The sequence below is a fragment of the Anguilla rostrata genome, chromosome 8 (genome assembly GCF_018555375.3).
Source record: "Anguilla rostrata isolate EN2019 chromosome 8, ASM1855537v3, whole genome shotgun sequence".
Taxonomy (NCBI): domain Eukaryota; kingdom Metazoa; phylum Chordata; class Actinopteri; order Anguilliformes; family Anguillidae; genus Anguilla; species Anguilla rostrata.
In genome coordinates, this window is record NC_057940.1 from 11,419,255 (window position 1) to 11,445,340 (window position 26,086).

A 26,086-nucleotide genomic window follows, 5' to 3' on the forward strand; every position below is an offset into this window, starting at 1 on the left:
CTGTAAAATGGTGAATGCTAGACACCTTTATCCAACACACCAAGTACAGCCTGCAATGCAGTTACGAGCGTATTTAACAAAGTGGTGCATCTGCAGTATGTTATTGGTGGCGGTGAGCTTTCTGGTACAAAATAGCTGCTTGCACAGCACCCAGGTGGGGCCTGCACACTGGTGGTGGTAGAGGGGAGTCACCATCCCCCAACAGCACACACACACACACAAACACACATGCACATGCACTGCACACACATGCAGAAAATCACCTTGACAGAATATTGCTATACATCGTCACCGTCATCATTACTTCATTTAACACTGTGCCAAACACCTGATACCCTGACCCAAAGGATGCTACAGGACTGGGGTTCAATGAAACTGTGTTTGAGGCAGACTAAATTATGACATTATGAACTCTAGTAATCCCAAATATAAGGACGGCTTAATAATTCAAGCGATTGCACATTTGTAACATGGCCTCCTTGTAAAAAATCATTTTTTATGTAAATAGAACAGACTGCATGCTGGATGGTTGGTTTAATAGCTGTGATTTTGCCTTTTAAAAAAAAACATTACCCCAATCACAAAAAAACTGATAGCCTGACAGGTCTAGACACACTCATTTTTCATCTTCTGTTGGACATAATGTGGTACAATGAGTCCTGACCTATGAAAACCCACTTGGAGTACAAAATCTGTACCTCACAATTTAAACATGCCATTGTTGTCCTTTCCCTTTCATCGCACTTGTGAACACTGCCAGGTAAACGCAAAATGCAGTATAACAGTTTTTTCACCTTTTAAATAAACAAGTCTGTGTTCATTCAGGCTCTGTGTGTGAGAAAGTATATTTGAGTGTCTGAACCTTTTTATGTAAAACAGATGAATATTCAGCACCCTTCATTCTTAACTTGTGTATAATCTGGAAAATGTGTTTTTTCCCCCATTTGTTTTTTGTGTGTTTGGAAGACAGTCAACTTTTTTTTTACTGAGAAAAGCAGTTCCTGCTAAAGCATACAAATTAGTGTTGTTAACAAAATATGCCCTCACTTATGAATAAAGTACAAAGTGATGCAAGAAAAACAGTCTGCATCTATTTTTAACTGACTGGTATGTTTCATGATCTATTGATATAGCAAGTGTTGCAGATCAGTGTGGAAATATTTCATGTTACAGTGTAACCTAAGAAGAGAGAATTAATTAAAATATACTTCTAAAATAACTCAAAGAATTTAATACATTCCTTTATATTTATTCTGTTTATATTTATTCTGTGATCGACTGCTTAATCTCTGATTTTAAAGTAATTCTACTTTCCAGTGGTACCCAAATGGAACCTAGGTTCAGTGTGTGACCATGGAGCAACTCTTGGCCCAGTGAAAAAAAGGACAGGACATGGGTCAATAATATTTACAGAGGGACGGTCCGTGCAAAGGGCAACAGAGTAAAGAGCTCTTCAGAGCTGCGCCACAGACACTCTATTGACTCGGCAGATCTTCATCTCCATGCGCTTCAGAAGCACTGCAGAGCAAAGTGCTTCTCTCAGCTCCGCCTCAGACGCCCAAATGTCTGAGCCGATCTGCTGTCCTGTGTGCTTAAGGTCAGTTTTTTAAAGGGCCAGGGCGTAATTTCATGGTCTGTCCCCCTCCCCCCCATTGACTCAAATGTGGCGTTCTCTGGAAAACGTCTGATGGGAGGTGCTGTATATCAATAAGACTATGAATTATGCAATAAAGATAATGGTGGACTCTTTAGCATTTAATATGTCTGCCACTGACAAGGCCAAATATTCTCAGATTTCCCACTTTGTTATAAATATTAGTGTAGGAGAGCCCAATGATGTCAATTACAGGCGGCTGAAACATGATTGAATGTCAACATTGTTTCTTTCAGCTATATTGAGAAAGGAAGATGGAAGCATTGCTCCGCTCACATTTCAGCATTGTGTTACATTTATTTAAATGTTACTCAATGGGGATGCATGATTAACCTTTTCACCCCACTGAAATTCATTAGAAACAGTAAGTCCAGCGCACAGACAAAAACACATTCCTGAGTGAGTCTCCTCACTTTAAACTTGAGCTTTCAGCAATTACAGTACATTAAGCATAAAATATATGCATTATTGAGCATTATTTATAGTGTCTGTGACAGATTTTAAAAAGGTGGTCCTATTTGTATAGAGCATTAAGGACTGGGCACCTAAGAATCATGATAGTCTTCTGCTTGTATTTATTTTTTAAAAATCAATACTCTATATCAGGAAAAATACATAGGAAATATATTACATATTAGATTGGGTATTTCTTCATAAAACTTAACTATGGAGAAGTCTTTCAAACTAAAATGTTGAAAGCAAACAAATCTTGTACAATTAAGATAATTTTCAAATTTCATTTGACCACTTCATATGCTTTCAATAGAGGGAACATTATCTCAGGCAAAACAACAGGAATAACTTTTAGAACAAGACATGGTATGACATGGTAAACACAATTATGATGTACATCCCGTGTATTTATACTGTATGTGTGAAAAAGCTGTCTGTCTAACTCTGGTCCCACTCTCTTTACGGATGTCATATTACATCCATTTGTTTATGAGGCATCGTTGACCTATTCTAATGTACATACATAATGTACACACACACATCTGAATGTAAACAAAATTCAGGCACCATGTTCAAGAGCACAACACAAAGCATTCGAACCTGCAGCAGGTCCAGGCCTGCCGTTCCTGTCCCTTAACTACCAGCCCTCACCAGTGCACAAGGTCAGGGATTACCGGGTGATGCTGATGTCACAAAGGCAACGGGAGGGTGTCATTGTGGGGTCAGTGCAAGGGGGTTGAGAGAGCCCCTGTGGCGGACAGCTGGGCCAGCTGTTCCTCCGACTGCACGATGAAGCTGGTCCAGTCCTGGCACACCTCCTCCAGGCCGGGTCCGGTGCCCCCGTACTCCGGCGGAAGGGTACTGTGGGCAAAGTGCTGGCACAGGCTGCAGAGGAAGGAGCTGCCGTGCATGTGGACCTGTGGGGTAAACCAGCGATGGCGCCGTGACCAACACAGCCCATGAAGAAAGTAAAAAAGGTTGGGCTCTTTGTGATTTTCACACTTCTACATAGAGTACAATGCCAATAAGAGAAAACAAAATAAAGTTAATACAAGCATATTGCATAATTTTGTCTGTCTGTTTATACCACCACTTCTGCCACCGCCCATCCCTCACTCAAACCCCCCCATCAAACCTTTGAAATCCCCTCAAAATGTTACTCATAATGGGGGAAAATCCCCCTCAAGCCAAAAATGAATTTTGAGCCGTGCATTAGACCCGCAGCCGTCCCTCCCTCCAGGGGCGGAGCCGGGCGCAGTGAGCTCACCCTCTGCTTGATCTTGTCGGGCAGAAAGGGGCGGATCATGGTGAAGACCGGGCGGAAGAGCAGAGGCTCGTTCAGCAGGTGGATGCCCCGCACCTTCAACGGGAAGGAGTCCTGGAGACAGAAAACCATTCACACCAAAATACACACAGACTTCAGTATGATAAAATCATGCAGTACTGTACCTCTGTTTGGCACTCTTTATGAAATGAGGGCACATTTCAATAAATACATAGATATAATGTTCAGGACTGCATGATTTTTTTTTTTTTGTGCCAAATTTTGTGTTAAATTCTTGTAGGTTTTTTATTCGCTTCACTGATTAATAACCGAGCTGGCCTGAAATGATCAAGGGCTCTTTGTTTTTGAGAGCTGGAGGGATTCACTGTCTTGATCACTTTCAGGCTTTTCCAGGAATTGATTGATGTGTTTGATCTTTAACAGTAAGGTAGTCAAAATAATTCATTGATTCTAAGGGATTATTTACTTTCGCTAACTTGAAAAGTTCTGAACTCTTTTACTTTTAACTCAGAGTTTCTCCTCCTGTGGTGGGGTGAGTTCTGCCAGGATCCATGTGAATTCCACGTTTCTTAGATTGCATTTGCCATGGAGATTCTTTGTACTTTGTACCGGCTAAAAGAAGTGCTTCACATCGTTTGATTTACCTCATAGGCCCCGGCTGGAGATAATGTAAGGAAGAACACACGAAATAGATTTAGTACCGTGAGCACTGCTGAGATCTTTTTGGCCAGGGATGGGGTGATTTGGAGGGCGTGAGAGAAACACCAGCCCTGTAGGTCGAATATGGCCTTGACCCCATTCCTCTGGGTGTCTGTTTCCTGAGAGATCAGTTCCGAGGTTATGAGACTCACACGGAAAACCTCATAGGCCGTGAACTCCTTTGGATTCCACTGACCTGGGCAGGGAAAAAGAACAGACATCAGGACAAAGAAATCACACCTTCCATGGTGGCACCTTACTGTGACATCACTTCCTGCATAAATCAGGAATGGGGCAAATACTTTTTCATGGCACTGCATTGCAATATGATATCAATATGAAATGCCCTGGCTCAGGCTATTTATAAGTGGTTGCTCTCTGTCTGTATCTCAGTGGGGACCAAACCTATGGTTGTGTCTCACTATCTCACTGATAATGCTTGTTGTCCGCAAAGAAGTGGCTGACTTTGTACATAGCAATGTGGGGTTTTTTTTTTTGTTTAACTTAAAAAATAACAAAAAACGAGGCACAAACCGATCCTGTATACCAGTACTCTGCTGCCACTTGCGTCTCGCGACTTGAGCACTCCGTGGTAGTTGTTTTGGAGGAGGCCGAGGACTGAGGATGAGTTTAGATTACCACTGATTTCCGGACATTCTCTCCTCCAGCGGTGGTAGTTAATCAGTAGCTGTGGAGAGGGTACAGAAAAAACTCTCAGCCAGCGTTTTTTTTTCCCCCTGCACACAGCTCATGAATTCACCAGAAAACCAAAAACACAGTCTACTCTGCAATTTCATGGCATAATGGGTAACGTCATTGCCTCAAAAGTGAATACAGCCGCCTGTCACCTTCTAATATGATTTCACTTTGCTTTTAGGTAGGCTACATATTATAGCTGACAGCACAATGCCACAACAGTCCCAACGATAAGTGTTAACCAGGATTTGATATATGCATAATAGCCATGGAACGTGTTCGAAGAGTTTAATAAATAATTTAACATTTAAGTTGTCATACTTTCAGTGTACATAAATGTTCCACGTAACGTTGCAAGGAATAGGCTGCTCTTTTCGGTATTTCCTTCTTTTCAAATGATAACCAATCACGTCACTGTACTTAAAAATCCACTCACGTACTTCACGGGACTTGTAAACAATCGGTTCAATTCCTCGCTTTAATGGTTTTGAAACCATTAAAATGGTTTTGAAACCATTAAAATGGTTTTAGTTACAACCAGTGAACAACTTCTGCAGTGCAACAGTGTTTTTCACCAGCCCATGAAGAATTGTGCACAATTTTAATAAATCGTTGCTTTGAGAAAACCGTAACGTTACTAACCTTAAGCGACAAATCAACATCAAAATCTCTGGCTCTAAGAAACCTGATTAAACAATTGTCCGATAGATGTAGGTGTTCGCGTAGTGCGTCTTCTTGTTCCACTTTTTGCCTCAGTTTTAATATGTAAGGTTTCAGAAAGTGAGAGTCGTTGGGCAAGTCGTTCAACTCTCCAAAATGGTCAGCCTCCTCTCCAGACTTCATGTCGGAACCGGATGAAGTTTCAAGTCAAAATGTACAACTCGTATGTCCTTAAGGCGCGGTATGAACTATAGCCTACACACGGACAGCAGCCGACTGCCCAGATCAATTCATACGGTTAGCCTACACCCCCAAACGATCTGGTGTTCCGCGAATTTGACACACCCACCTTTGTTTTCGAACTTTTTTGTGAACTCAGAACACCAAAAAAAAAAAAAAAAAAAAACGCAATCGTTCACTAAATCCACACGGTAAAGGTGTGATTTAACTAAGCACGGCAACATTACAAATGCTGTACCGTTTCTCCGTTCATTTCTAATCAGTGGTTTCCTTCTTGATTGCTCCTAAATCGAACTGACGAGGAAACAACAAAAAATAGCCGATACAACGCGGCAACGAGCAGTCTCGGGTCCAATCGCTTGTTCATAAACAAAAAAATTCCACGACACTGCATCCTTGAAAAAGGTAAGAAACCTTAACCTGTGGATCTTGCAGGCTAACTCAAATAACAATCGTGCAATATGATACTGTTCTTTAAGTTGCTATCTGAGGTACACTTTCATAAAAAGAAAATCAAAAGATGCATAGACTAATTGTATTCGCATAGGCTATGTTGTGTAGGCTATTTGCATATATTGATAAATTATAATTTCCAGTAGTTGATATCCTAGAAACAAAATGTGGAAGAGTTTGATTGTGATGGCAGGTATGCTGGGAAGCATGCCCCATACCTATACAGCAGAGAGTTTGACAATTTTCAGGGTTCCCTACAGAAATAATCACAATGACCACAGACTCACAGCCCTTGCAAACATAAATTTCTGTACCTTCTAATGGCATTTTAATTGACAGAATTCACAAACAACTTCACACGTCCACACAATAATGCTCCAAACTTAAGGGAAGTAGCAGTTTTTCCTTCTTATTGCCGATTACATCATCACAAATGCTCCTGGCCCACAAAGAATACGCCTCCCCATTGGACATTTAGGTACATCAGCCAATAAAAACATTGGATACACACAAAATGGACATTTTGCGTTGCACCTCGGTCCAGTAGGTAACGTTAACCGGTCGTATAGAAACTGCTTTGTGTGAGCAAAGATAGCCAGTATTGCTTTATGTAACTTCGATAGCAATACTTTAAATGGTGGGCCTAGATTTGAATTTGGCTACATTTACACCGCAGGTCTTGGTGCCCAGTTCAGATTTTATTTGCCTATATTCAAGTTTTTGACCTCCTTTTCACATCTACTTTTTAAAGTGACCCATATCCAATACCTGTGCTCACACGATTCACACTTGAAACAACCCACTTGCGCACACAAGTGTTTGGTTACCGATTCGAAAGTAAACAACCACACCGCCATGACCATATTGGCATCTACAATGGACACAAAAGTAGAGAGAAATAATAATTCAAGCTGTTGCTTTTCGAAGCATCTTCGGTCCTCAATGAACATCGCCTGTATTTGGCCTATACCGACTCTTCGCCCCACATACTTAAAAGGACATAACCTTGGTTTTCGCCATTGGCGAATATACATATTTATATACATATTTTTACAAATGTACATATTTTTACATTAAAGGTAAAGGTACCACTCCAATGACAGGCTTTTAACTTATTTTGGTACAAATTTTTATTTCCCCAAAAGTTGTTCATTAAGTATTGAGCTGTGTAACTGGGTGAATTGCAAGTTATGTCAGCATTCCCAGATCATCATTGTGGAATTATGTCTCATGTCTTTACTGCTAAAGCAGCACCCAAATGTGGGAAGAGATGTGATGTGATATATTGTAGGCTGTGCCGCATAACAACAGGGAAATAACATGGGGAAAAAAGAAACTAGTCCTCATGCTTACTCTGTGAGAAGTTAATATTTAACGCTGGTTAATATGTAACTCTTCCGATGACCTACATCCACTACAGTGGGAAAGATAAAACACTTGGAATACAGCCATCAGAAGATAGCTACTGAGCCTTGAAATGGTGTGTAAATGATGTGCACATCTACTGTTGTAAAAACATAACCTAATTAAAATAATAAGGAATATACATGCATAATAAGGACAGTTTCTAGGTATTTAATTGAGAACCCACTAGATGGTGCTGTTGCATCAGATTTTTCATTGTGTTTATCATCATACACCATGATAAATAATGGGGAGGCATAAGGTTTCATCTGGAAGATACAGCGTATAATATCATGACTTGAGCCCCTGCCCCTCAAAATGTCTGTACACACCCCTGCTCATTGTGCCAGTGTAGCACAGAAGGTTGTTACTCTCTGTGCCAGTGCAACACAACGGGACGTTCCTCCTTGTGCCAGCGTAAGTTTTACAGAGTGTGACTCTGGGCCAGAACTCCCACACACCTTCACGCCATTTCACAGCAGCGTGCGTCCAATCAGACGGGGGTACTAGAGTAAATCAGTATCCCCAGCTTTGCTGTTGTTCTTGAATCAGAGGGCAATCAAAGTAAACACCCCCCTCCTTCAAACAGATCTTGGGACTGGACGTCCCGCTGTGGGTCATAGTTGCATGACGAGACCGATGTCTGGTTTTAGGATTTTTAAATGGGTCCAAAAAAGGTACTGCGACAGAAGTTCGCTGCTCCGTAAAATGAGAGTTCTTCAGGAACAACCCTGTGACTCTGTGATCCTCATGCTCAAGCATTGCACCCGGGCATCCACAGACTTCTATCGGCAGGGACATTTAAAAAAAAATTGAGCTCACATTTTAACTTCAAAATTACATGTTAAAGATTCTCTGTACAGTCAGGATAGGAAAGGACTTGGTGCCAATGTGAGCCATTCAACCGACTTGCACCTGCAGAGAGCACTCCAGAAAAAAATCTAATCTGTCCAGTCCATGAAGTCAGTGAGAGGGCATCAGGATTTCTGGGCTGCTTCCTCTGGGAAATCCAGATGCACTGGGGACTGACCATCTCTAGAGAACCGAAGGGAGTTTTGCATTTGTGTTCCTATATAGGTCAGTACATTTGACAGGCCAAGCATTTTTGATTTCGTCCCCACCCCCAAGTTGCACACAAAGAGGCGCAACCACAGTAAAATAATACATCTGGTGTGTACCAAAGCCACAAGAGCTGAATGTGCCATCCAACCCATGATGTATATTATTTGCAAATGCTTGTAAAAACCCGTATTCTGTGCAAAAGCAGCCTGCCACAGTCGAGTATTATTCATTCGTAGTCATCTTTATCACATGAGAATGTTTTTCCCAATTCAAAAGCGTGTGCCAGTGATAATTATCTGGATGCCTGATTATATAAGATCATTAACGCTGACAGTCTTTCTAATTAGGGGCAACATTCTCCTGAGTTAAAGATGACTGTAAACAGGCCATTGTTCTGCGAGGGACTACACTTTCGTCTGGAAAGGAATTGGGGAGGTCTCTGTCTTTTCTTATCTTTTTAAGAGAAATGTTTATTTAACCGAAATGTGCTAGAATCAGCACTCTCTCGGATTATGCAGAGAGGAGGAAATATTAGGAATTTCTCCATTTTTACCAGTCATCATTTCTGTCAGTTTCTATTCACTAAATTATTCATGAACGTGCAGTTCATGGATGTCAGATTCCAGTCCTGGATGGCTGCATTGTCCGTTGGTTTTCATGACAGTATGTTTCAGGTTCAGCATTTCATTTATTTTTCTGATTGGCTAAAGGATCCACACACCCTATTTCCAAAGCCTTAATAGGCTGCTTATTGAAATAAAACCACAAATACCTCCAGACACTGCAGCCCTCCAGGACTTGATTTTGAATCTAAAATTAAATTATGATCGACTTTATCTGTCAGTCTAGAATTTCATTTGGATTAAGTTTAAGAAACCCTACTGTATTCAAAGCTTGTATCTGAAGTGCATAATGAGATGATATTCTTTTTTTGGAAGAACAATTGGATTCTCTCCAATAATCAAAGATGAGCATTTCTCTAAGGAGAAGAATAAAATGCATACATTTTATTTTGTTTCCTACCAATGTGTCTTACATATTTACATATACAATTACATATAGTCTTTATGACAGCCTTTTAAAGAAGACTTGCAGTCTCTTATGCTTTGCTAGCATCTCTGAAGTGTTCGCCATTCTGGCTCAGAATCCAAATCTACAAGGAAAGCACTGCAGCAGCCATTCTGGCTCATACTGTTAGAAACCCAGTCTTGCAGTGGAAGTGGCAGCCATTGTGGCTCACTCTGTCAGAAGCTCAGTCTGCAAGCAAAAAGGCAGTCATTCTTGCTCACACGGTCTGATGTACAATACGTCTGCTGCAATTTCTGATCCTTAATTGAAGAAGACAAATACAAGGCAGCCAACAAGGCAGAAGACAAAAAACACTCAGTAATGTCCCTTAATTAGAGACAATTCAGACAAAACATACCATAGACCTTGTTACAGAATGTGGTAAACAATATACAATATTGTATATTGCAGGTAGGTTGCCCCAGATCCAGGCCTACCTGGGATATACTGTCAGAACTCTATTATATGGACATGCCACTGTCTGTGTGTCTTCATGGCTTCTGTGCTATTTCAATAGTCTGTGTGGTGTAATTACTTAACCTCTCCTGTTCACACTTTCTTCAATTAAATTTGCAGACACAATATAAAATACACCACAAGGAATTAAAATTGATAGACTGGGGTGTTTCCATAGAAACGTATATAATTGTGATGATAGCAGTATAGTACAAACTGTGAATATGTCCTCTGCAGAAATACTTTGATTCTCTTGGCTGACACATACATCAAATAAGCCAATATAAAAAAGGCTTATTTGAAGACAGAGAAGATAATAAAAACTTCAAATATTTGATTCATTTCTCAGTACACAATGCTTCAAATGATTCTAAATGATTTTGGGCACAACCATTCATTAAAAAGCTAATAGGTAATCTATAATAATCTTTTAATCAGAAAGCAATTAAATTGTATTGGCACAACTGGTACTGGAGGTAAGCATTAAAACAAACCTGACCACACAGGTCATACAATTTAATAACCATTTACTGTAATAACTGCTTGCTACTCATTTGCCTACTTTTTTAGAAAGTGAGCCATACTTAATTATTAGCTACTGCCAACTGTATAAATAGCCCTTTAAATAACATGTGGCCATTATATCCTTGTAGTTAATGACATCCTTACTTATTTGACCTTGCTTTAACAGAAGTTCTCCTCTTTAAATATTTTTCATGTTTAATGGTGTTTGTTGTCGTACAGAAACTGCGATGTGGTGTTTGTAATGGGAGTGTGTGGGGGCCTCGGCCTTGATGACCCAGAGAACACAACCATTTAAAACTCTCTTCTCATGCCCCTGGTCTTCCCGATAAATAAAGTTAGAACAGAAAAAACAACTTCCTGGATTCCTGACCTTGAGCCAACGTCTCATCAACAATTAAAGTATCAGTCAAAGGGTCAATTTACTGCTCTGTAATCACAGGAAGACAGATGTTAATGTACACTTTTAACAGCCCACAACCAGGGCAGGAATAATGAATCACAGCATTTTAAAAGGGAATTTAAATGACTCAAATTGGGTTGGGGGCAAAGGTTGCATTGATTTTTCTGGTTGTTCCGTTTGGAGCTCTGTCCATTCTCGAATTTAAAGAGATGCATGTTGGGAGATTTTTTTTTTAACCTTTATTTTACCATGTAAGGTCAATGGAAACACAAGTCTTACGTACAGGTTACAAAGGTCTGTCTGGGAAGCTACTTCCCTAGCGCAGGGCAGGGAAAACCCTTATAAATGCCACAACTGAGAACCTTCCAGAGCAAAACTCTGAATCAACTGCAGTGTTCAGTCCTCCCCCCAACAGCCTCATTTCAATCAATCCATCCATCCACTGGTTCGATCGATCGATCAATCAATACACAAACAGCTAAGTGCAATAACTGAGCTACAACATTCAATTACTTTCTGTAAGAACAAAGGCCACCAGGGACACAACCACTCAGACAGAACTCATTCCTAATTAAACCATTATGACTGGGAAAGCAATTAAGAATTACATTTATGTTTCTGTGGAGGTGGTAGGTGGACAGTTCGGTCTCCTACCATGCAATTCAAGCAGCTGCATCATATCTTTTATTTAAATATGATCATAAACAAACATATCTTGGATGATCTCAATGAGGTCTGACTATATAGAATGAAATACAGAAAGCAATAATCCAAAGATATATTATATAATAACTTTTTATATACAATTTTTTTCCTTTTTTAAAAACTGACTTGTGCTGTGCTCAGAAAGGGCTGTTGTAGTTCTGAATATTGATGCTGCGTAGTATTAGTGGTGGTCATCGATTGAACCCCTTGCCTTTGTGGCAGAGTGACACCTTCAGTCACAGAAGCTTATCATGCGGGAATCCTATTGCAGAATAGTGGTCAGATCTAATTGGACCTGGGGCCTTCTAGGAAGGGAGGGAAGGTTTCAGGCAACGAGGCATTGTTTTATTGGCTAATTATCGTTGTTTTACTAAGCAAGAGCAGCTCCTCAACTGGATTCCAGCAGTCTGCCTGCGTCGGCTGCACACAAAGTGTGCTGCTGCAACGCAGCGACTTGCACAGCCAAACTGGGGGACTGCGGAATGAACAGAAGCAGCCAATGGGCAGCCTTCGTTTTGGAGAAGAGTTTGCCTTTGTGCTGTCCGCGCTCTAACAAATTTACTGATGATGTTGCAGGGATAAGACAGGCCTTCTGATACAATCAGACCTTCCAAGTTGAGAAAGAGAGAGAAATTAGGGTCAAAGATTGGGGCGAAAAACTGCGCATATTGAAACCAGCCTCAGAAGCTGGACTTGTAAATGTGTATGCCTAACCACAATCCCCTAGGTTCTGGTCATTCCAATAGTCTAATTTAGGGGGCTAATGGATTTTTTTTCTTCACAAGGGATTTCCCCACACAGTAACACAAAACCACAACCGCCATCTTCTCTGTAATGTATCACTAGCACTGATACCTGAGACTGGGTCCTATGAAATTACATTCACAATGGATGTGATTAATAGTCTTTAACTGTCTGCTGGTGTACACGGTTGTGTTTCCATGGAGATAGGGATATTACAGCACATCCAAGAATCATTCTTTGCCAAATGCTTTGTGCTAGTTAGTGTGAAAATCCACAGTACTAATGGACTGTTTTGTTCAGCACTTTATTTGAAACCAGTGAAACCTCTAGACAAAATTGTGTTGGTTTTAGAAAAGAGAATCCTGATCAAAGCATCTATTGTTCTCACTTTAATTTTTTTTAAAAACACTGATGTTTTTTTGTAATTTTTTATTAATACTATTTTTTGCAATCTGAGTGTTAATGCTCTGGATTAAGGTTACGGTCATCTGTTTCACACATACAGATATACAGATATACAGAACTTGGAAATATATTTCTTTGTATCACTGCTATCACTCACACAAAGCCTCCTAACAGACTGCTGCAAGAAATAGCACGCTTAAAACGGCGAGCTCTGATTGGATGAGCAGGTTAGAGGCAGCGACATTACGGAGCAAGGGATTGGCTGGGAGGACAGCTCAGGGATTACCCTGCAGGGGGTTGGGGCCACAGAGCTCATGCTAATCTGTGCTCCTAGGATCAGTTCTTTAGCTGAGCCCTGCTGTTCTCAGTCATTGTGTGTGTGTGCGCGTTTATATGCACACGCATTTGCATGCATGTTCATGTGTGTGTACATATGTGTCCATGCGTGAGTGTGTGTATGTGTGTTTATATGCACACGCATTTGCATGCATGTTCATGTGTGTGTACATATGTGTCCATGCGTGAGTGTGTGTATGTGTTTATATGCACACGCATTTGCATGCATGTTCATGTGTGTGTACATATGTGTCCATGCGTGAGTGTGTGTATGTGTGTTTATATGCACACGCATTTGCATGCATGTTCATGTGTGTGTACATGTGTGTCCATGCGTGAGTGTGCGTATGTGTTTATATGCACACGAATTTGCATGCATGTTCATGTGTGTGTACATGTGTCCATGCGTGAGTGTGTGTATGTGTGTTTATATGCGCACGCATTTGCATGCATGTTCATGTGCGCACATACATACACACTCACACATGGACATGTATGTGCATGTGGGTGGGTGGGTGCTCACCTGTATACATTCATGATCACAAGCACACATAACTATACGTATGCACATTTATGCATACATGTTTTGTGTGTGAATGTGTGGTTTGCACACCTGTGTGTATGCATCTGTGTGTGCACTTAAGTGTCTCAGTAAATCAGTAGGACACAGACAGGAACTATATCCTCAGCAAAGGATGCTCAGCAAAGAACACTTATGGTCTGTCCTGGGTGATGAGTGTGTGAAAATGTTTATCCTAATCACTCTCTAATGACAGAGTCGCCCATAGCACAGTTGATTTGTTTCCTTCTAAAAGTAGATTACTTCCATGGGACAGATTTAGCATAAGCCTTGCAGAAAACACTAGCACTGCACTTCAACCCTGATTCAGGATTTTAGCCAAGGCTAATCTGCTTAAAACAACATTTAAATGCTTTTCCTCAGATGCAACACGTGACCTCTAAATTTCTTTGCCACCCAGTATTCTTAGGCCAGAAAACAAATGTCACTTTGATTGAGGGTGTCAAGTTTATTTTGTGACAAAATAGGACGTTTCAAAATATTATTCAGAACAATGCATCACAGAACAGTTTACTGATTAGGACTGTTGTGGTATTGGTCTCTTTGGAGCAGCTGACACTTATTTTACTGACAAAAATAAATAAAAAAAATCTTCTGTACAAGAGTCCCGCTTGCGTCTGCTGTTCAGAGCTCTGTGTTTAAACAACAAATGGTGATTCAGTCCCATCAAATGAATTCAAACGGTCGTTTTAAACTGCATTAAAAGCAGCCGGTTCTTTCTAAAAACCTGTGACTGTAATTGCATAAAATGTGCCATTACTGGGTCAACCATTGGTAGATGTGGTAATCATATGAATAATCTGGATGAGAGCATCATTAACGTAATGTAGTGTAATGAAAGGTTCGCTCACAATATCCAGCTGCATGATGTGTAAAAATATGAGGTGTGCATTGCAGTTGTTAATGGCGCCTGCTTGTGAGTATGTGTCAGTCACCCTGCTAGTGGGGAACCATATAATTTTACTTCTTTTTCATGTTAGAATTTTAAAAGTGAAGCAGAACCACTCCTTTCTGATTTTAAAAAAAAACAGACAAGAAAATAAAGAGTGAGCCCTAACTGCAGTGGTCCTCGATTTTAGTCCTGGAGAGCTGCATGAACTTCTGGATTTTTTGTTTTTAAATTACATTTTTCAACCAGACCGAGGAAACCGGGTGAGGTCAGTGCAACAAATTAAGTGCTGAGTACAACAACAAAAACCAGCCAACCCTACAGCTCTCCGAGAGCAGGATTGAAGACCACTGCTATACTGTGTTAGCGTTTTCTGATCTATTAGCAGGTGTAATTTTGTATCATGCCACCAGGGGGCTTGCAGCCCCTTGAGTCTCTGCTGTGTTGAATGGTTCTCTCAGTGGTTGCAAAGAGAACAGGGAGCGGGAGATCTTGCCTCTAAATTTTTAATTGGCTTCAATGAATTTTAAAATGTTTCTCATGATTAAGAAATTTACATAAGAGTGACCCAGGAGCAGCTGTGTCACCCTTGTTCAGTTGTGTCTTGCCCCCTTGCATTCCTTTAAAAAAATTTGCTTCTTGCATTTTACCTCTATTTGAGAGCAGATCACTATTTAATTTATTAGATTTTTTATTTATTCAGAGATTTGGTGAATAGAATAAGCTAGAAAATATTTTCATAACGTTTTTCGATCACGGTTAGAAACTCAAAATGAATGTATCTCAAATGTGGTATCTAAATGATCTAATTCGATGTGCTCTAAGAAATATTACCATGCATAATCAGAGATAAACAGGAGTTGGTTGCTGATGGGTGATCTTCAGCAAAACCTGGAAGGAAATTATGAAATAAAAACTAGCTGAGGACCACTGTCAGTTTAAAGCAAGCCTTGATACCCCTTCACCCCATGGACCACCATTGGTGGACTTTATCTCTGTATGTGATCCTCCATTGCATGTAGATGTGTCCCCTGTAATGAGACTAGGAGGCACCATCTGTGCGTTTAAATGGAGGAAGCAGCTTGGAGCACACTGCCACTTTCACCTTTGACCCCGAGGACTGGGCCTGTGTCATGTGCCCTGGGGGGGAGCACTGATACCAACACCTCCAGCAGACATGAGGTCAGAGTTCAACTCATTTGAAGGGGACCGGTGAATATTAACAGCATCATCCATAACCTTAATATGAGTTTTTCACCCTCCTGTCCCAGAAAAAAGGAAACTCATCAAATGATTATTTTTGACCATGCGCACACACACACACACACACACACAATAATATATGTCCAAACACACGCATACACACAGCAGAACGTAACCTTGTTTGAACCCCAGTTGGTTCTTTTTTTTTGTAATTTCTGTTTAGGGCCTTTCTCTTTTTGCTATTGCGTGATCTCATCGGGGTGTGTGTGTGGGGGGGGGGGAGGGTGTGTGTTATAGCTCTCCTCCTCTCACCAACACATTTTAGTGATTTCACTGGAGGGCTGTGAAGGGAGCGGCACAGGGAGAAGAACTGTAACAGGCAGCCCATCCAGCAGAGAGAATTACACTGCAATTACACAGGCTGCGCCTTCAGTCCCAAATAAGAACAGGGGGGATAAACACGAAAGGACTCACTGCAGCAATGGCCTCATAGTCACTGTTCTCAACAAAACACTTACTATACAGTTACGTATATAGGACATAGATACCTTAGTTAGATATAACGGGTATATGGATGGATAAAAGGAGAGATAGATAAATGTTAACCTCATTATTATTCTGTGTCTGTTCCTAACTTGGGCACTTGTAAGTACGTGTTGTATGCCTGTGAATCCAGCAGAGTGATAAAAAATGTTAGTGCTAAAGTGTGTTAATGGATAAAAACAAATGGCTTGAATTTTAAAAAAGATAGTGTGCTTAACTATGCAAACCTAACACGCGGTCAGAATCCTTAAGCGAGGGCTTACAGTCTCTGATTGGGGTAATTGATGGCCACTCAGAATCTGATCTGCGTCCAGCTCCGGAGAAGGGATTTGCCTTAAAGCTCCTCGGGGTAAAGCCAGGATAAGTCAGCTCGGTGCCCTGAGCTACATTTGGCCCCCGCGGGTCCCCCTGCGTCTCCACTGACTCCGCAGCAGATGCCTGCAATCTGACCATCATCCTGCACGTCATCCAAAACCCTGCATGCTGGACGAGGGACGCCAAGCCCGCGGGATTCCCAATCAATCAATCAATCAATCAACCAATCAATCAACCAATCAGGCTTTTTTCTTTTAATGAACACACTTTGAGGGACAAACACTAATTTGACGACATATCCACAGCGTACAGCCACTCCCCCAACCCCCACGCAGAAAGGGCCGGTGTGGGTGCAGGCTTTTGTTCCAACCAAGCAGTTTCACACCTGATTCTACTAATCAACCTTTGGAGTCTTTACTAAGGACCTTGATTAGTAGAATCAGGTGTGTAACTGCTTGGTTGGAACAAAAGCCTGCACCCACACCGGCCCTTTCTGGCCCGAGTTGAGAACCACTGCCCCACGCTGTAGCCATGCTGAAATCAGAGAACGCTAAACATATGCTAAATATAATATTGTGATCGTTATGATTTATGAAGTACTTTTATAAATAGCTGCCAGGCACTAAATAGCTATGTGACACAGATCCATAGTGACGTCAAGAACACCTTACTGTATGTGAACATAAACCTCCTACTGCCTGCCTGCCCCCCACCTCCCACCACCACCACCAATATCGTCTGCCTTTTTCCTCAGTCTTTTCACTTTTACAGATTTGTGGCTCTTTGTATATTTGATGTACAGGCTACTAGTACTTTAGTTTGCAATAAAAAATTTAAAAAACTGCCTACTGCCACTTCCCCGCCCCGCCCCCTTCCCAGCACACCCCAACCCCCCAGACAAAAGAAACCGCACTGGATGAAAGTGCAGCAAATTAACATTTTCATTTCATTAGGATACCTAATGGTGCGCGTCCACTGACTTTGCGGCAGATGCCTGCAGTTCAACTGTCGTCCTCCGTGTCGTCCAATCAGTGCGCAATGCATTGTGTGATTGGTAAAAAAAAATAAAAATGCTCAACAGGAATTGGGAGTTCTGATGTACAATAATAATAATAATAATAATAAACCAAGGCAATCTCTTGTGTGTTTGGAACCATTTACTTGGAACTCTCTTGTGCACATTAAATCACATGAGCAATGCAGAGATTGCAAAATAAATAAATAAATAAAAAGTTGAGAAGGAATCCAGGGTTTTTCAGTTGATGATTCCACGTGTGTGTCACTGTCCACCGCCTCCCACAGGGCAAACACAAATGACTGAATATTCACACGCAGCCCACGGCCCGCGGCGGAAATGCATTATTCACAAACTCTGCGTCGGTCGCTGGAACAGACGTGTCACTCGTGCCACCGCGAATTGTCAAATGTGCATATTTAACCCCTGGAGAGGAGCTGCACCACCGTGCAATTACGGGCCAGGTCTCCTGGATGCAAGTGCCATAATTGGGGGCAGGGGGTGCTGGGTAAAAAAATATCTCGAAATAGCGTTCAGATAGCTGTAGCCAAGCTGTTTTATTATTGTAGACACCATTGTTCCGGTGTTGCAGTTATCAGTATGTTTTATCATTGATACATTGATGTTTAGTTGATTGATCCTCGTTTAGTATTTTAGGTTACATTTTAAGTCAAATAAGCATTTCTGTAAATATCTAACAGTATTTTTGGCCTTTTTATAATTCTTTTTTTTTTTTAATGGAAGTTTCTATAATCAAACACCTGACCTAAACTAGTGATGTAAAAAATATTTTATTTGAGGATTACAAAATAAGAAGCTGTTAACGTAATCTTGACACTAATCAGCTCAAAGGAGCAGAGAAATAGTCCAAATGTGAACATATAATGTGATGTCAGCAGTCAATGTGAATATCTGTGGTGTGTTCCTTCGTCATGGTATATGATGGTGGATTATGGATTGTAATTTGAATTTTTCCTTTTCTTTTTTTTTTTTTTACTTTTTCTGGCAGCTTACGTATTGTTTAATGAGTTCCGACTGTTCATTTTTCAGTCTCTAGATGCTAACTTCGCCAATTACAACTACAACAGTCAAAGTTTTTTTGTGGTTATTTGACAGATGGGGGGATAATTCAGAGAGCACATGCCTCCTTGCTCAACCAGACGAAAATCTGATTAGAGAAGTTCAATAACGGAGGACAAGGTAGTGTGAAGATTAGTGCAGAGAAAAGAAAACAAGGAGCACTGCTCCATTTTTAATGAAGGTCATGAAAAAGTGCAGTAATAATCTAATTAGCAACACAGCACAAGAAACAAATTACACACAAGATGAAAAACAAAACGATCATGTGATTAATTAGTTTCTCCCTGAAATGTTTTAATTTGGGGTGAGCTATAGAAAACAATTTTACCAGACTTCCTGAATATGATATTTTGGAAGATAAATCACTTTTTTTCCCCATTTTAAATGATTCCAGAAAATATGCTAAGATTACATATTTAGTGTAATGCTAACTTTCAAAAATTCAGCTGTTTCGAAGCCGCATCACCATTGTCTCATGACAATGTTTTAAAAAAGGCAGTAAATGAATTGTCATTCAGTCACTTCAAATGCAGTGTAGATTAAATTTCTTGGGGAAGAACTTTGCAATTGCATTTCCACAGTTTTCAGCAGTAACATACAGCAGGATTATGTTGATACAGTTGTTTGTATAAATTTAAGTAAAATGTTTTTTTTTTTCATTAAATTTAAAGGAAATGCTCATACTCCTAACAATATGTTTTATCAATATTTTGGTTTGTATTAGAGTACATTTACTGCACATATGCATTCTCTTATTTTGTCTGTCCTTTCTTGCAGTATTTTAAGTATACGTCAGTGAAGCACTTTGGAATGCTCGGACACGGGAGATGATGTCATTGTTGGCATCTTGGTCTCTGATAACTTGGCTGAACCTGCAGGGGGCATTAGAGAGCAGGCCTCCCAGCGTTTTTTAAAGTCTAATCAATTAAATGAATCCATAACTTCATTCACATCTGACCTCTCTTAAAACTCTGCCCTCTGAAACCCAGGTAATGTGATATCCACACCAAATTTAAAGAGTGTATTGAAAGTTGAAAAAGATTAGCCTAGCTCAAACTGCAAATGCTTATCTTACATACGGTGCATACCCTTCTAAATGTGCAGAGTGCTCAGTACAGCGTAGGATCGCACTTTAAAAACAAATGGCCCTGCGCATGTTCAGGCACGCAGCAAACAGTTATAATTCACAAATAATAAAAATCGTTTCTTTTTTCCAACTGCTAACTACGTTTTTACTTGTTAAAAGGTTTGCAGGGCGGACGCTGCAAGGCTATAAATCTATGGACAGGGCCTTCTCACAGGTCAGATGAGGAGAAAGTGCTGAGTCAGCGGCATGACCTTGATTAAATGCTTTTGCATTTCCTGGGCAGTGCTTTAAACCCTCACTAAAGAACACTGGCCTGAAGAGGGTTTTACCCAAGTGCACTTTGAAGTGAATTACTTTACTCCTCTCCCCCTGGGCTCGTGAGAGTCTCTCTGGGACTGTTAGGGGAAACACAAGGTAGTTCCTGTTCCATTATGCAAGCAACCTCCGTCCCCACTTTGCCAAAGCTGCAGCCAGGGGAGGGAGGGAGGGTGGAGGAGGGAGAGGGGGAGAGAGAGAGCGAGAGAGGGAGGGAGGGAATGCAGGAGAGAGAAGGACAGGGGGAGAGGGAGGAAGAAAAAGAACAGAAAAGAGAAATGGGGAGAGACAAAAGGAGAAAGGGAGAGGATATTTATAAAATTGGGGTGCAAGTGAGGACAGAGTGAGAGACGGGGTTGGAGAGAGGGAATGAAGAAAGGAGAAAGCTAGGGAGGGTGGGGTGGGGGGTAAGAAAGGAAGAAGAAAATGAGAGAAGAGAGAAGAAGAGAAAAGAGGGAGAAAAGAAGAGCATAAAGGGAGAGATGAGAGGAAAGAATAGAAAGAGAAAGAGGTATAGCGTGCAGAAGAGGAGATAAAGAATTGGGAGCTACTTGCGCTTGCCCAGTGCACAGACTCACAAGGCTCCACGGCCCTTCAGCCTGCGGAGTGGCCGGACGGCACCCCTGTCCCAGCCGGGGGGGGGGGCGCTCTGTCACGGCGGGACCGTGGCACGCCTCCTGTGCTTATAGCGCCACCGCCAGGTTAACCAGCCCCGTCCAGCCCACTCGCTGGGCAGACGCCCGGCGACAAAGACCGCCCTCATTAGCCTCTCGCTAGCACAGAGATCGCTGAGACAAAGAGGCATTCACTGCACCCCCCTCACACACCCCCCCTCGAAACACGCACACGTCCTGGCAACCAGCCAGCATCCCCCCCCTGGCCCACCCCTCTTCTCCACGTGTGATGGCACTCGCCAGTCCGGGTACCGGCGGTGGGACAGGACTGCAGGCACACGCCAGTGTTGGCACCATACCAGAGTGCCTCCATCCCGCCCCCCCCCCCCCCCCCCCGCGCTACCTCTCCCTCCCCCAGCCGTTTCAGCCACTCCTCTCTCCCACCCTGCAGCACCTCCAGTCATTCTGCTTACAGCAGCATCGTCCCCGCTGCATGATGGGGGAAGAACTCCCCGAAAAACAGGCGTGTGCATCCTGCCCATTATAAGCCTACGGAGTTCAGGCTGAAGACCCTCTCCCCCCACCCCCACCCCCCCCCCCCTCCCAGCCAGTGGAGGTGGGCTGGCCTGCGCTGCGACAGCTACCCCTGCCTGTGACTGGAGAGCCTTATCAGCCAGCAAGCAGGTGCAATTCTTTAATAAGACGCTCTCGCAGGGCATTATGGGTGAATGCCAATCATCTTGAATTTTCAGCTGTTTTCTGTTTTCCGGAATTATTCATGAGATCCAGGGCTCCCTGGCTCGCAGCCAGCTGATACAGCACTGCGCTCTCTCTCTCTGAAAAATTAGAGCGCAGTCTATCCCAATTTATCAAATAACAACGAGTACTACATGGACGCTGCGTTTAACACGATAGCACGCTTCAGCCTCAGACGCATCGATTACATTTGTGAATCTATGCATCCACCATTTTAAAAAATGCTCCTGGTCTCCATTAAGTGCAGTTTCCCCCCCCCAAATCTCATATATAAATGTCTATGGTCTGTATCAGAACACCACCGCTAATATTCCCCGCTCCCCGCGGCTTCCAGTCGGCCATGTTTCGCACGTTTCCCGCCGTGGGGTCAGAACGGTTAAATGATTTATATTCAGGCAGGCCCCTCCCTATTATTAGAATGGCAACAGAAACAGCTGGGCAGAACGCTGTGATGTCATGTCGGAATGCTTTGTTCCGCCGGTGTGTGTGTGTGCGCTGTGTGCGCGGGCAGCCCGCGCGTGTGGCGCTACCTGGGTCTGCGGGAAGCGACCTGCTGCCTAGAGCTGCAGACGCGGCGTGCAGACGATAGCTTTTTTACACTCGTTTGTTTTGTCTGCACCTCTCATTACATTATGACCTGTGACCTACAGGAAGGAGAAGATCACTAGCCAACATCTCCACACTCATTGCTGGTTTTCTAAGTCAGCAAAATGTTTTTTTTTTTCTTTTTTTCCAAAATATCTATACAGCCGTGCGTGTGTGTGTGTGTGTGTCTGTTCACGTGCTTCCACGCACTCAGGCTTGTGTTCTCCTAAATAGGACATAGCGCGCGCGCACACACGCGCACACACACAGAAGAACACTAAAGGGCACGCTACAGAATAAAAAAATACATGCAGTGATACTGTACATGGGTAAGAATGCATAACATACATGAAGGCATTTATCAGAAATAGGGGTTCATTTCCCTGGCGTCCACTCCTTTACAGTGTGATTTGCAACCCCCTTCCCCATTAAGTGCTCCCCACCACCACTGTAACCCATCGGGGACATTTGAGCTGAACGGCGGTACAGTAATTCACCAACATTCACAGTCCCCCGTGCCGAACGTGAGATAAGCAATTTGACAGCGTTTACAGTTTTGCGTGCGTGCAGCACGAGGGGGTCTTATGCTCTTATATTTTTAGTAAGCCTTTGGGCATTTTCAGGGTCCCGCACGGTTGCCTGGCAACCGTGATAGTTGCCATGGAGACTCACTTGTAGGCAGCGGCTGCGATCGGCGTTAACCCCAGGCGCGTTACAGTCCTCTTTCATTCCGACACTCAGACAGCGGTATATGGGACAACGCTTTACCGCGTGCAGGAAGCGGCCGGCTATCGTTGAATGGATATCTGTTCCTGCATTCTCGGTCATACTGCTTTGCTGATGTCATATGACCACACAACAGATAATTAAACATAACGGAAAATAACTATTTACGTAAATCCGCATGCAGTGGCGTACAATGCTCTATGACAAGGATTTTCAAATAGCTACAGTGAGGTACATCCAGTCTAAAATAAATGTAAAAGATTAGATGTTGACGTCATGGCAGTATGACACATTATTCTAGACAACAGACAATGAATTGGATAGTGTTCAATGATAGGCCCTTTAAATATTTAGGTTGAGGGTACATCCAGTGTAAAATAGTCTTAATGTGAAAGAAAATGGGAGGAAATTCAAAAACACCATGCTTACACTTCACAAATCTCTTTGTAGGATATTTTGTAATAACATTGCCGCAGCAACTGCATACAGTTGTTGAATTATTGTTGTGGTTAAAAATAATTCTGGTAAAGCAATACAAAAATCAGGGTAGCTGGGGTGTAAGAAACATGTTATGCTGAGGGAAATGCTGTCCTCGTACCGATAAAAGCCAGTGAACCAGCTGACCTACATTTCTGTACAGATCCGAATCGCTCTGATGAATAACTGTGGATTGAGTAGCTAACCCCATCTGGCTGCTTCATCTTCTCACGTTTAAAAAAAAAAAAAAAAAAACTTGATTTGCAAAAGGCAAAATTTCAGGCCGGCCAGATTTTTTTAAGCCTGAAAAAAATATTTTTTCATACATGGTTTTAATTGGGACAGATTCCCACCATCTTCAGAAAGAGATGGACAATTCTCTGAGCACCTCAGACAGCTAAATGTGAATTTCAGGTTAAAATGCATGAATTAATACATTCGTGTTTTTCTTTTTGTCTCATAATTTGGACATGGATATATTGGATTCATTTATCATTTAGGACAAGTTGGAAATGTCATACAGCGTTCGTTTTGTCTGTGTGACTGTGTGCTTGAGTGCTTGTGCTCCGGCCTGCTGACCAAATAAACGCATGCACAATACAGCATTGACCTTCCAATTCATATTCACAAAGACATTATTAAAAACAGGACTTTCAGGTGGAATAAAGTCATCTCTTACTCTGTACAAAGATGTATCATTCCAACGAGAGTGCCTTAATATCCTACAGTGGAGTGGGTATTTTTATCGAATGCATTACAGGCTTTTTTAAGAATTATCAATCTGAAGAAGAGATATGATAGATTGATTAGGCCTGTCAATTTAAATCCTAGCATCTTGTTGCCTGTCTTACCATGTATGCTTTTGTGAATTAAACTCACATCTCCAGACCAATAAGCACACAGTCAAAAAGGCACCTTACATGTGCTGTAAAAGAGAGGTAAGTATAGTATATAAAAGCTTCATTTCCCTCAGAGATAGCCATTGGTAGCCTCTTACAGTGCCACTGCTATTGGCTTTTCAGATTTTTGTTTGTTTGTTTTGTTTCATTATTTAATTTAATTTTTCAGTTGGGCGGTTCTGGATCTGTGACTCGCCTCTAATAATTTGCAGGGTCGCCACACCTTCCTCCGCTGCCGCGTTCGTCCAGCTCTCCGATCCCGCGTTCGAGAATCCGATTAAGGCGCCGTCCCGAGGTCAGTTTGCCGCGTCAGCATTCGCGGCCCAAACGGAGGGAGATGTTTATTCATCGCCGGCGGACGGCTTGGCAGGAGCCGCTGGGAACGCAGAACCGCATTCCAATGAGGTCTGCAGAAACGGCGCTCGTCTCTGCGCACCAGAGGCCTGGAACGAGTCCCCTGTCAATCTCATTCACAGCGCTTAGTCTTCAAGAGCGGAAAATATCTTAACGTAAAAAATCACTTACATATGCGTAAATACAGGAAAAGACAATGCACAATGAGTGTGCATTCCCAATAAAAAAACATATTTTCACAAAAGTCAGAAATAAATATTAACCATTTTTGTGGCCAATTTGTAACTAGGCTGCTGTCATAGAGAAGAGAAAGTCCTTATCAGTCTGCTATAGTGAACCACTATGTTTTTCTTGAGCAAATGAAGGGGTTGTGGCTCTCTGTTAGAGGTGATCAAAGTAAGAAATGAAGAAGACCATGAAACAGGTCATCTGTTAGTGGATAATTACCTGGTGTATAGTTAGCATGTTACAACTATCTTTGATGAGGTCATCCAAAGGTTACCTAAACCTTTTTCAGCTCTTTGAGCTCCTTGCTCATTAGCAAGTCAAATATTTCAACCATGCGATTTCAGTCCCACAGAATTTCAAACAATAAAGCTTTATAAAGGGACTGAAAGATATGCAGATGTAAATGTTTGCCTACAAATAAAACACATGGACTCAGTAATATTGCTGGTCTGCTAAAACATTTTTTTAAAAAGATTTAATTGACTGAATTTGATGAATAAAAGTGTATTTCTGATGTCTGGGAGGTTATTCCCTACTTTTCGGGATGTGGGGGCTTTTCAGCAACCCTTCAGTTCAGGGTCAAGTGTCATCTGGTCATGAAGGAGGGGTGGGCCAGGACCTCAACGGTCACAGCGAGCCATGAAATCATTTCCCCTACTGTTGGAGACGGACGGTTTTGCGCTTTTCTTAAGCTAACATCGTACAGTTGTACATTTCATTAAACACTCTCTTTCCATTTTTGTTTTTAACGGGGATTCCTAGGAAACATAAAATATAGCCCACCACCTCCAGCACTTGAGTCATCCTTGGAAATGGCATGTAAAGCCCCCTTATATTTATTTATTATATGACCAACAGCATCACAATTTTTGTATCTCACAGAACTACAGTATAGGCCTCTTTGATATTTTGATTCACAGTATGTACACTTCATACTGGATGGTACAGCCCATTTTTAAAAGTCTTCCTCAAGAAGTGATCTGTTGTTAGTAATGTTTATCAGTTTGAAAGCCTGTTGGTATGCAAGCAAAGCTGCTCTTCTGCTTAATTTCAGGATTGAAAACAAGCAGGTGTTTTAAAGTCGACTGGAGAAGGGAACACAGAACTCTTCTTCCCAGCTCTCACTTGGCATTGGAACATATGCTTTCACAAGGAGTCTGGTTATGGCACGTTTA

The 26,086-nt window shown here is 41.9% G+C and overlaps 1 protein-coding gene and 1 long non-coding RNA gene across 2 annotated transcripts; one reads left to right on the forward strand and one right to left on the reverse strand.

Moving 5' to 3' along the window:
* Positions 1 to 1,926: 1,926 nt before the first annotated feature.
* Positions 1,927 to 5,777, reverse strand: ttpa (tocopherol (alpha) transfer protein). Its single transcript, XM_064346398.1, has 5 exons — positions 5,430 to 5,777; positions 4,626 to 4,779; positions 4,094 to 4,287; positions 3,375 to 3,485; positions 1,927 to 3,024 (listed from the first exon to the last, which is right to left on the reverse strand). The coding sequence occupies exons 1-5, from the start codon at positions 5,628 to 5,630 to the stop codon at positions 2,830 to 2,832; spliced, it is 855 nt and encodes a 284-aa protein (XP_064202468.1). The 5' UTR covers positions 5,631 to 5,777; the 3' UTR covers positions 1,927 to 2,829.
* A 79-nt stretch (positions 5,778 to 5,856) lies between these two features.
* On the forward strand, positions 5,857 to 25,352 carry LOC135260803 (uncharacterized). The gene is made up of 2 exons (XR_010331754.1): positions 5,857 to 6,092; positions 24,542 to 25,352. It is a non-coding gene; the product is annotated as an uncharacterized LOC135260803 (long non-coding RNA).
* Positions 25,353 to 26,086: the final 734 nt, after the last annotated feature.

Coding starts and splice junctions, on each gene's coding strand:
- ttpa (XM_064346398.1), bottom strand. CDS start 5,630: ATGAAGTCTGGAGAGGAGGCTGACCATTTTGGAGAGTTGAACGACTTG. Junction 4,780..5,429: donor ATGTTGATTTGTCGCTTAAG/GTTAGTAACGTT, acceptor CCCTCTCCACAG/CTACTGATTAACTACCACCG. Junction 4,288..4,625: donor AGTACTGGTATACAGGATCG/GTTTGTGCCTCG, acceptor TTCCCTGCCCAG/GTCAGTGGAATCCAAAGGAG.